Raw genomic sequence first — 12,466 nt, forward strand, 5'->3', positions numbered from 1 at the left:
GGAAACTGTGAGATAATAAGTAGGTGTTGTTTTAAACCAGTAAATTTGTGATGAATGTGTCACAAAACCATAGCCAATCGCTCTGGTTGCCCTGGATTCTGTCCTCTGGTTCTTCAAGCAAACAAACCTGCAGGCATTCCCTCAGAATTTTAATTGATCCCTGAGATGAAGATGGGGCCTGCCTTCAGGGTAAATGTAAAAAAAATAGGTAAACTTACCCCATTCCCTTCTTTTTTCTCCGAGTGACTACCCTCCAGAATCTATCTGCTTTTGTTCACTCTCTCCTGCCTTCAGGGAGCTGTCTTTTACATTTAGTCCAGAGTTTACAATTGTTATCCTGGGGAAGGTTGATCCAGTATAAATGCTACTTGTCTATTCAAATTCTGGATACATTTTGAAGGCAGAATGACTATGATCTGCTTGTGGATTAGAAGCAAGAGTGTAAGAAAGAGAGAAATCACAGATTATCCTATGTTTTTGGCCTCTGCAAGTAAAAGGATGGAGTTGCCATTTGCTGAAGAAGGGAAGACTATAAATACAAGAAATTGCATTGCGAGTTTAGAGTTCAAGAGAGAGTACTAAGCTAGATATAGACATTTGGGAGTTGTTTTTTAAAGCCATGAGACTGAATTAAATCCTCAATAAATTAACTCTACAGAGAAAGGAGACGAAAACTGAGTCTTGGTGCAATCCAAAATTTAAAGATAAAAAGAAGTGAAACCAAAGGAAGAGACTGAGAAATAGCAAGTGAGAGAAGAGAAAAAAGCTAAGAAAGTAGTGACCTCAAGTTCAGTTGAAAAATGTTTCAGGGACAAAGGAATGATTATTTCTATTTAAGGCTGTGCCACGTTAAGATGAGCACTGAGACTTAGCCATTGAATTTAGCAATAAGAGGGTAGGTCTTTGTATCCTTGACAAGAGCAGTTTCAGCAGAGTGTTATAGAAAGAAGCCTGATTGGTGTGAAGGACAAATGGAAGGAGGAGAATAAGAGACTGCAAATTTAGGTAACTCTTCAGAGCAATATTGGTGAATAGAGAAACGGAGTATTAACTTGAGGAAGAAGTGGAGTCAAGAGTTTTATTTTGTTGCTGTTTATTTGTTTAAGATGGGAGAATATAGTATGTCTGTATGTTGATGGGATTAAATGATACAAAGAGAACATTGATGATGCAAAAAAATAGAAGGGAGAATTTTTGTTAGAGCAATGTCCTTGAGTAGATCAGCTGGGATAAGATTGAGTAGACAGTGAAGGAACTGGCCTCAGATAGAATCAGGCAAAGTTCAACCACAGAAACCGGAGTGAAGGCAGATTATGTGGGTATAGACATAGGTGGGTGGTCGATGTAGTGGGAAATAAAGGTTTGAGGAAAGAGAAAAAGGTACAAAATAGCCACCTGGAATGTGAGAGAGAGAGTGAGCTGGAAATAGTAATAGGCTCGCTATGTGGTGCTGAGGATCTCCTTGAGGTTAGAGGGTCATGATTTTGAAGTAAAACCAGTAAGGATGAATTTAATCAGGATTGAGATTTTTCCAGTAGTGCACAAGATGCATGGTAGGGCAAGGGAGTTGATGCTGTGTGGAAGAGAGTGATTATGATTTCCAATGAAATCTGAGCTAAGTGAGGGAAGAAATGAGATGAGTGAATGACAGTGAGAAGATGGTAACGTGAACAAAAAATAAGGGAGATAGATTCGACAGATAGAGAGATGATAAAACAATATTAGCAAAAGTATGGTTTTTAAGGCTGAGTGATATATACATGGAGTTTATTGTACTATTCTCTTCTACTTTAAAGTATATTTGGAAATGTTCACAATAAAAAGCTGGGTTTTGTTAATGGTAAGATGATTTGTGTGATCAAAGATTGTTGGAGTCAGGGTTCCAGAAGAAGTAGCTAGAAAGGAAGGAGATTGAACCGAGAAAGTGATCTGATGGAAACTGAGAGGCTGGAGAGCATGGAGGGGTTGCAGGCATTGTTCATAACAGGGTCTAGGGTATGACCAAGGAGCTAAGTGACGAAGGGAGGGTGGAGGATAAGACCACTGCAGAAGAGGAGACAAAGGAACCCAGAGATCAGGCCCTTGTCATGATTATCTACTTGGATAATAAAAGCACTGAGTGGTGTTGTAGAATATGACAGTGAGCCAAATGCTAAAACCTTCAGGAGAGAGACTCAGTAGAATAGCCTTATAAGCTGGTGGTTTTTAGAAGAGAAGCCATTTGGAAATTGCAATGACAGTAACGAAGATACAGACCCCCACTCACCCCACTGCCACCTCCACCAACCTAGAGGTACAAGGAATATGGGACAGAAAACAGCTTCCATTTGAGAGGGCTCTGGGGAAAGCAGTGTCCTCAGGGGAGGGCTAGATATTAAGGAAGAAATTGTTCTACTAAGAATCTAAATTAGTTGGTTACTGCACCTGAATGTTAAATTGGGTTATCCACCTCCTGGCAGTGAAAGTTTCATAAAGGGAGAAATGATGGGTTATGTAGTCCTCCGGATATGACAAAAGGAGGCATATAATTCCTTCAGAAGAGACCAACATTTTCTAAAATCTCCAAGAATTTTTTCCATAGATCCATAGACATTTTTATATCCTTAGCAGCTAGAACAAAGCTTGGAATATAATCAGAATACAGTACATGTTTGTTTAACCAAACTCATTTGACACAGAGGTTCATGAACAATATCTGTAATCACAGTTTTTGAAAATAAAAAGCTTACCATAACCCCTAAAATAGGTCATCGTCATGAGATTTCTATATATCTTAGTTTTGAATCTGAGACGTTATTTTCAAAGTTTAGCTTGAGTAGTTCTTTTCCTACAGACACATTGGACAGTATATTATAAGGCGCTGAGATAGTTAATAGTTTTTAGCATTCACTTTTATTCTTTCATTTTGAAGAGGAAAACCTGCCATTTAAAAACAGGCAAAGCTAATTAAAGCTTTTCCACTATTTCATTATCTGAATGTAGTTGCAAATTCTGACTTGAAACTCTTATCAGAGGAAAACTCAACATTCTTCCCTGAGCAGCAAATGAACATTCAATTAACGCCTCAATACAAGTGTATTTGAAATAAAAAAATATACTTTATTGTTAATCTCATTCTTTACAAATGCAAATACCCAATTTTAAAATCCAAAGAGTTGCCTCCCTTTTATTCTTTAGGAAAAAAGTCTTTTCTTTATTTACAGGGAAGACCAGAATTTTCTGAAGTTGTTACCAAGTTAGAAGAGTGTCTGTGCAACATTGAGGTAAGAACTTTAGCTTCTGAAATACGTCCTTAGAGAAGCCGTGACTACCCAAGGATGTTGGGGAATGTAGGTAAAATGGTGCTTGTGGAGAGAATGTAAGTGTGAGGGCCCATAACTCCCTGCATATTTTTACTCTGTTCATTAAGTTCCTAGGGTGGAGCAGAATTGACTGCATCTGCAGGAGCAAAGGCAAGTTCAGAATGAATTTGAGGCCTTCCAACAAATAGTCAGGCAGGCAAATGAACACAGGTATACCCAGCTTAAAAAATTGTTATGTAGGAATTTGAAAATATGACAAATATGTTAGAAGGTAATTATTTAAATCAATTTTTTCCATACATACAAAAATCCCTGCATACGTGAAACATAAGCTAAAAGATTAAGCCATTGTTTATTTATGTTCAACAAGAAAAAGAAAAGTTATCACTAAAATTAGTGCATAAATTAATTGGGAGGCATGGCTTTTATACCACACATGTTGTATAAAGTGATATATGTTGTTAATCAGGCTAATGAAATTGTCTTCCCTTAATATCAAGGAGATGTTTGCTTTAATTTTCTCCATAATTGCCTTAATTTTCTATACACCTGGTCAGGGGATAGCATTTGAAGATAGTCAAAGGAGCTGAATTATGAGCACTAATTAAAAAATAATAATATATTCCCAAGTGCAAATGAGAGCCACAGGAAAGGAGGATGGACATTACACACATAGGCTCATGTATACATGCGTATGTGAAGGGAAGGGGCAAAAATGGGGGGAAACAGCATCAACCTGAGATTGCACAACTAAATCCCAAAGTGGAACCATTGAAAGAAACTTTTCTGTCCTTAAAAAAATTCTCAAGTAAGAGTCACTGGAACCTAGTCTGTTGGCAAAGGGTTCCAGGTCTGCAGTTGCAGCCTGCAGTGAGTGGCTCTGTCTCATGACTGTTTACTAGAACTTCTGAAAAGTAAGCCTATTCTGTAGAGGGATGTTTCAGTCTTTAGATGTAAAACTTCCTTTCTCTTCTCTTCAGTCCTGAAATATACATAGTGGAGAGAAGTAGTAGTATACTTGGTGGGGCTTCAGCAGCCCCTACCAACCAGAGCACCTGCCAGAGGCCTTGGATGCTGGCAGATGCCTTTAAGACTTGAGTTCCAAGTATCCTCTCACTTTGAACCTTTGTGTTTGACAGGGCAAATTTGCTCCCAGTCTGGGGATACATCCAATTAGATCAGAGAGCGGATTCCAGAAACAGGACGATGGTAGGATCTGCCAAACTATCTTGTCTTGTTATATTGACCAGGCCTCTTAACACAATCTCCCCTAGTGGAAAAGATTAATAACTATGGGCTACATGCAAAGGGAATTTGCTGAACTGGGTTGCACTAATTAATGGAAGAGAATCAACTTTAAGGGGCTTGACTTATGGAGTTCCATGATGCTCTATTCTCTCTACTCTTTAACTTTTTAGTCAGTGGTTTAGATCAAGGTCAAGAGGGTGCTGCTCATTACATTTGCAAATATAACAAAGTTGAGAGAGACAGCGAATATTCAAAAGCAGGATTTTAGAATATCTTGGAAGATAAAGTAATACGACATGTCTAACTAGAATAAATTTAACAGGAATAAATAGAATGTCACTCACCAGAGTCAAAGGAACAATAGTAAAAGTATTAAATGGTGGAGATATGGTTTAGGAACATCATGAATGTTGGTGCATAATAAGCTCTTGGGAGTTAGAATTTGAAGTAGCTGTCTTGCTACAGAAAAAAAGGATGTAATCATTCCTCTCCGTTCTGAGATAGCCAAACAAAATAGTACACAGTTATGTCCTTTGAAAGGGAGAGTTAAAACTGGAAGACAAATTTTAAGGAACAGAGATCAGAATGGTGAATGAATGGAAAATCATTATGTGAGAATCAATTAGCGGAACCAGGGATGCTTGTCCCAGAGAAGGAAAAATTAGGATGAGTCCAACAGCTGTTTTTAAACATCTGAAGAACTATCATATGGCAAGGGGATTGGCCTTGTTCTCTGTGGGCCAACAGATGGAAATGAAGTGCAATAATAGATTTGCTTTATTATGAGGAAGAACTTCCTAATGATGAGAGCTGTCCTAAGATAAATGAACGGATCTAGAGGCAATGAGTTCCCCATCACTGGAGGTTCCCCATCAGCCTGCATAGCTGACTTGAAAAGGATGCACAGAAGAGATTCAATCATTGACAAGTTTGAAGGCTCATTTTAACACTGAAATCACATGATTCTCAGAGCTTTACTTAGAAATGTCCTGTCTACTATGAAGAACTTAGAATTTATGTATATTGTTTTTTTAAAACCAAAGTCTACTGTCTACATGTCTAATGAAATTATAATGTCAAAAGCACTAATGTTCTCGGTTTCGTTAGGTAGAATGGACAAACAGTAAGGTTGTCAAAAATTCAAGAAAACTAATCTTCTATTTTTCTTCTTCTTTTCTCATTTTCTTCCATCTTCTATTTTCCAACTATACTTAACTATTTGTAACTATTTTTAAAAATGCTTTTGCAACAACTCTATTTAGTCCTCATGCTTGCCAAACAGTAAAGCATCCTTCATTTCCTAAAACAGATGTATCCTTGGAAAAGTGTGCAAATCCACTTTATGTAAAGGGAATAATCTCATGGAAAGGGAATAATTTTAAGTTACAATTTAAAGGAACTCTGCCAGAAATCTTATCATCATAGTGAAAAATGTAGAGGATCTTTTACCCATTAAATAATAACCTTCTAAATATCTATTTTATGAATCAGATTTGAGCCTACTGTATTTTCTGGAAGATGAGCCTAAGTTTACTGGGCCAGCTTTCAGCATAGAACTGAGTCAAAAAAGTAAATTAAGCTAGCCAGTTGTTGCCATCAGAGGCCAAAAGGAAAAGCCAGAAGCAAGCTGAGAAGAATAGAAATTAAAATATGAGAAATCCTAGAATAGAAAGTTAAAATAAATGCATATTCTATGCCTTTAAGCCCTTGGATTTATTAAAGGATTGACGCTGCCTCTCCTTCATTCAGCTGATGTCTCCTGCATCGAGTAACAGCAGCGGGTCTCTCTCGCCTTCCTCTTCTTCTGATTGCCTGGCGAGCCGAGGAGGGCCTGGCCGGAGCCATGTGGCAGCTTTAAGGAGCCGTTTTGAATTGGAATACGCTCTGAATGCAAGGTCCTATGCTGCCTGCTCCCAAAGGTAAGTGTAATCTAAGCAACAGTCCCCTAGTCAAGTCAGATTCCAGAATCTCATCAAAATAGTCATCTGACTTGGTTAGTATTGACAGGGGATTTACTACCCCTGTGGCAAACTTTGAAAAAGGAGTTTTGAGCTCATTTTTCTTATAATGTTATGACCAAAAATTAGAAATTTCATTGTCTATTAGTTTAGGTTCTCCAAGTTTCAAGTAACAGCAATTAATTCTAGCTTAGGGAAGAATCATCTAGCTACAGCAACAAAAGGAATTTATTGGAAGTATTCTGGGGTTATCTTATGGAATTCAAGGAATAATTCCTTGTGTGGGAACCAAGAAACAGCTTTGAAGATCTGAGCACCAAAAGTTCAGAATTCTGAGAATTACCATATGACCAAGTAATTCCACTCCTGGATATATAACCAAAAGAATTAGAACAGGTACTCAAACAAATTCTTGTACTCAAATGTCTATAGCAGCACTATGCACAATAGCCAAAAGGTGGAAATAACCCAAATATCCATCAATGGATGAATAAACAAAATGTTGTATCCATACAATAGAATATTATTCAGCCGTGAAAAGGATTGAAGTACCAATGCATGCTACAAAGTAGATGAATCTTGAAAGCAAGCTGAATGAAAGAAGCCAGGCACAAAGGTCGCATTTTGTATAACCCTATTTATATGAATATCCAGAATAGGTGTATTACACAGTTCAGGCTACCATAACAAAAACCATGTATGGAACGGTTTAAACAACAGAAATTTATTTTCTCACAGTGGAGGCTGAAAGTCCGAGATCAGGATGCCAGCATGGTCAGGTTCTGGTGGGACTTACAGCTGGCCATCTTTTCCACTTCCAATGGCCACCTTCTCACTGGGCCCTCAAGCGGCAGAGAGAGCTTTGGCATCTTTTCATCTTTTCATAAGGGTACCAGTTGTGTCATACCAAGGTTCGCTCCTCTGACCTCATTTAACCTTAATCACTTCCTTCAAGGCCCTCTCTCCAATACAGTCACTTATGGGGTTACAGCTGCAACATATGAATTTTGTGGAAGAGGGACACAACTCAGTCCATAGCAATAGGTAAATCCATAAAAACAAAAAGCAGATTGGTGCTTGCCAGGGACTGGGGGAGGGGGAAATTGGGAGTAACTGCTTAATGAGTACAAGGTTTTATTTTGGGGTGATGAAAACATTTTGGAATTAGATAGAGGTGGTAGCTGCAAAACACTGTGAATGTACTAAATGCTACTCAATTGTTCACTTTGAAAGAGTTAATTTTATGTTATGTGAACTTCACTTCAATGAAAAAAAGCCAAAAAAAAAAATGTAAGCAAAGGGGAAAGTCAGAAAAGGAGAAAAAAAAAGTTCAGTGTTATTCTATAGCAAGCTCTGCCGTATACATGCCCCAGTTCCCAATAGTCTCTTTGCCTCTCAGTTTAATTGGAAGTTTCAAGGAGAGCCATATCAGTCATCTATTGCCATAATAATTCTACATAAACCCGTATGCAAACTTAAGGATATATAACCATAAGTATTTATTTCTTGCTCATGTGTCTGTGGGCTGGTTTTAGGTGGGCTTGACTCTGATCTGCAGGTTGTACCCAGGTCAGCTCCGTGTCTCTCCCACTCCTTGGACCGGCAGCTACTTAAGGCATGTTCTTCTCATGAGCAAAGGTTAAGAACTCAATAGGATAAGCCCAACTTCGCATGCACATTTAAAGCTTTTGCTCAAGTTGCATCCTCTGACATCCCATGGGCAAGTCACATAGCTGAGTCCAACATCAATAGGGAGAGAAACTATACTCAACCTCCAGTGGGAGGAACTGCAAAGTCACGTGCCAAAGAACGTAGACACAAAAAGCATGATGAATTAGGAGTAAATGCAGTCTGCCATAAGAGAGACTGACTGGCCTTTTTTGGATCAAATGGACACTTCTGGTCTAAGCAAATGTGGTTGGAATGGAGGTGGGGTCATGTTTCATTAATATAAACATGTCTGCTGGGGGCCCTGTTCTGGATGGGGAGCAGAAAAGGCAGTCATGTGTATGAACTGGATGGATACTCTAGGAAGTGCGTGCTGCAACCCACGGAAAATCAGAAAAGACTGGCTTGAAATCTCTGTCCTTCCACATGAGCTCACGAGCATTTGCACGTGAGTCGTTACATATGTGCACTCACACACACACATATACGCACACACATTCACACTCCATCATCAGAGTAAAAATTTTTATCTTGAAGGTGGGGAAAGATTATCCGGAGTTAGCAAGGCTCTTATCCCACCTACAAATTGCTACGGTTGCCTTTTTAGCCATAGGTACTATATTCCTGTCTGACAAAAGAGTTGCAGCTGCAGCTATGAATAGATGGGAGTCTGAATCATGAAGATTTTAGTCTACAGAATGTCATGATCTTAAGTATCAGCGGATTTGATTGATAACCAGGCCAACTGGACACAATTCTTCATTGGCTTCCAGTCTCTCACATAATTTCTTAAGCGGTTCATAGGCCAAGATTAGATTAGGTTCGGTCACAGCGTCATCTTCTAGTTCCATCTGTTCTTCTCATTCTCTGCTTGTGATTTTAAAATTAATTCTCTGAGCAGTCAGATTTTGATATTTCCAAAGCGCAGTCACCTGAGGTTTGTGCACTTGAGGCAGAGGTTAGGAGGATGAGTTGCGGAGTCAGATCTGACATTCAATCTCGACTTTGCCATTTACCAGCTCAATGACTTTGGGCAAGTTACCGAGGTTTTATATGTAAAACACAGATAATGATACCAGCTCTTAGAATTGTTATTTAGAGAGACAGTGTTGTCACAGGAGTGAGTGAGTGATTAAAAGATGCCAGCAGACCCAAGCAAAGGACACAAGTTCCTATAATGTAGATAAGTCACTCAACTTACAATACATAGACAGCTACACAGCATGGGAGGGAGAGCAGCGCTCCCAACTGGGTGAGCTGGGGGTAGAGGGAACGCAGAGAGGTACACCACCGCTCGTGCAACTGCCAGAATGGAGTGAAAAAAAATCAGAATTTTTGAGATTCTCCCTTTGATATTCTCACAAGGATTTTTATACCCTCCGGGCCCTTCACAAGTGTTACGGAACTCTGATAAGTGTTTGTCTGTGTACTTGGTTCAAATCTCTCTTAACAACCTAACACACCCTGAGTATTTGCTGTGAGAGGGCTTTGAAGTTCAGTTTGTGAGTTTTCCCATCCCTCTGGTGAGCTCAATCTTTGGACTGCTTGAAACCAACTCCAGAAATAGGTAAACCATTTAGCTAAGCTGTAAGGTACACCAAGATAGGAATCATGTCTGTTTTATTTATAACTGTATCCCTGGTATCTAGCGGTATAATTGGCATAAAGTCACTATGTAATAAATATTTGTTTTGTGAAGAATTGGATAAATTGGCTCAATAAATCTTAATTATTATTAATTTGGAGCATAATCAGTGAACGAGCTTCAACTATTTTCTCTATTCTTTCCATTTAAATTGCTATCACTATCGAGAATACACTGCATGCTGCACACTATCTTAGACACTGAATAGTCATCTAAGTAAGCCTCAGGAAGTAGATATGCCAATTTTTATAGATGAGGAAACTGAGGCTCAGACAGGGTAAGTAGCTTTCTAGGTTTATGGAGGCAGAGCTCGACTTCTCACCCAGCACTCCCCCATGCTTTCTGAATTTCTCTGGCACAAGAGGTGGCACTTTTCAGAAGCTTCATATGTTTTGCCAATACTTGTATCTGTTGGACTTCTTCCAGCTTCTTCTGGAAGTTGGTCAGGGAAAGAATTCAGCTCCTCCTCCCAAGCCTGCCTATTCAGCTTGTGTATATAGAAGACTGAGCAAGTGAGACCAGAGATCAATAGGTTTTTAAAGTCAAAGAGCCGGACGACACAGGAACTGATGGGCTAACTCTGGGAGGGCCAGTTTGACAGCCTGGAAGACAGTGGCTCTCAACTTTGGCTGCAAGTTAAAATAATCACCTGGGGAGCTTTTACAAATACCAATGCCCAGGACCATTTAAACCAAAATCTGCAGGAGTGGCACCCACACGTCAGAAGCTTTCAAAGTTTCCCAGGTGGTTCCAATATACATCCAAGTCCGAGAAGCGTGCTAGACCAGAGTGCTACAGTGCTAAGCTGCCAGTCACTCTGTGGGAAGGGGATGCAACTGATGGGATAAACAGAAGAGAAAAGCGAGAGCAGAGGTTCGTGAAACAGCAGCTGTGACCGAAGGAGATCATTTTGAAGGTCGATTACTTGTATGGTCTCTCCCAAAAGTCCTTGTAATGTACTAGTAACCTCTGATCTAAGAGGCATTCTAACTCACTCGTTGAAATCACACAAGGCATAATTTTTAGCCTGGCTTCATGCCTGTGAAAAAAAGGGTACAAGATTTGGCCTACAGTCCTACCTAATGAATGTTTCCAATTCTGGGCCTCAGAGCCCTCAACAATGTCTTTAAAATAGTGCGTTTATTTTTCAGTTTTTGGTTCTGGAGTTTACAGTCCGTAGTTTTGTAATGCTTGATTTGATGGAGGTTTTGGTTGCTGTTTGTTTGCATATTTGTTTTTAATGATTATTACTTTCCTTCATAAATTAAATGTCAAGATGGGAAATTGTGTCAGATATTTTCTCCATAAGTAATAGAAGTGCACTAATTTCTATTAAAACTACAAATTGCTGAAATCTGAGATTGAGGAAGGCGTTCCTGAAGTTCTGCCTCTTTTAAAATATTTTATGTCTCTAGATATATTTGGAAAACTAAGCATGTGGCACTTGCTCCTCCCACAGGGTATGAAATCTGCCATCTTGTACATGGATTACATCATGTAAATTTAGAAATGGCAAAGTGATGCACAACCTTTCAGATCCGAAAACCAATTAGTGTTTGTGTGGGGCTGGGCTCTGAGAATAGAAAGCTGTGACCTAGTTAGCTGTCCAGAAGAGAATCAGAGATCCAGAGATCAGAACTGTAAAACAGATACATTGGAATTAATTTTTCACATTACAAAAGGGTGCATCAAAGGGTTCCTTTAAATAGAAAGCTTGCCTAGTGTACTTAGAATGCAATTCAACTATAAAAGTTGAATATAAGTTATAAAATTTTAATTTACACATAGTTTTTCTGCAATGAAGCAATTGTGTAAGATGATAGCACTACGAAACTGATGTTGCTGGGAGGAATGAGAAAAAGAGAGCGCTGAGGGGACTGTGTCCATTTGCTGCTGTGGAACAGAGTAACAGGAGTGGTGTCTCCTCCTTATCACCAAAGGTCAAATACTGCCCTTTTTAAACTACCACCTCTCCTCATGCTTGTTTGGCACTAAAACTTCCCTCAGGCTCCTTAAATGTTCTCTTTTCTTCCAATTCTTTCTTCATCTCCATTTTATTTCTTTTGCCAGCTCACCACAGTTTCAACAGTGAGCTCATGACCACCTCAAACTCCTCCCACCCTGCTTCTCTCTTCCTCGTGAGTTTACTTGTGATTTCATGCAATCCATGGGTCCAGCTCTCTCTCACATGCACGCACTATACACACACACACACTCACACACAGAGTTAACCTCAGTTCATGTGTCCAACCTTGACACCACGCTGCTTTCTTTGTAAAGTCTTTAACTTCTCTCCCATTCCAGCTTCCTCATGCCCTAATCCACTTAACCGTCTACTGCCAGGAGAATTTTCCTTCTGTAGAACTCCAGTTACATCATTCACTCTACTTTTAAACCACCAATAATTCTCCATTGCCTCTAAAATGAAATGAAATTATGTCATTCTGGAATCCCAAATGATCAATGATACACATTTCCAGTTTTAACTCCCACTGAACATGACACATTCCAGTGGTTCCAGACAGAATAATACTGCCACTCTTTCTCTTCTCAATTGCATCCTGGGGTTTTTGGAACTGTGTGAGGCATTTTTTGGTAGACACAGTGACTAGGGAGGTGCTACTGATGTTTAGTGGGCTGGGGCC

The 12,466-nt window shown here is 39.3% G+C and overlaps 1 protein-coding gene across 9 annotated transcripts in view; it reads left to right on the forward strand.

The window, feature by feature from the left end:
- TNNI3K (TNNI3 interacting kinase) overlaps positions 1 to 12,466 on the forward strand; it is a 271,680-nt gene that overhangs the window by 216,725 nt on the left and 42,489 nt on the right. For 4 of the 9 annotated variants that reach the window (XM_014831425.3, XM_070486597.1, XM_070486593.1 and 1 more), the window contains exons 22-23: positions 3,204 to 3,263; positions 6,300 to 6,469. In XM_014831425.3, coding sequence (XP_014686911.2) covers positions 3,204 to 3,263; positions 6,300 to 6,469 — 230 coding nt within the window. Of the gene's footprint in view, positions 1 to 3,203; positions 3,264 to 6,299; positions 6,470 to 7,246; positions 7,777 to 10,247; positions 11,173 to 12,466 lie in introns of those variants that run through there. The other 5 variants (XM_070486598.1, XM_070486600.1, XM_070486596.1 and 2 more) reach the window with 3 other exon arrangements.

The sequence above is a fragment of the Equus asinus genome, chromosome 16 (assembly GCF_041296235.1).
Source record: "Equus asinus isolate D_3611 breed Donkey chromosome 16, EquAss-T2T_v2, whole genome shotgun sequence".
In the NCBI taxonomy this organism is placed as follows: domain Eukaryota; kingdom Metazoa; phylum Chordata; class Mammalia; order Perissodactyla; family Equidae; genus Equus; species Equus asinus.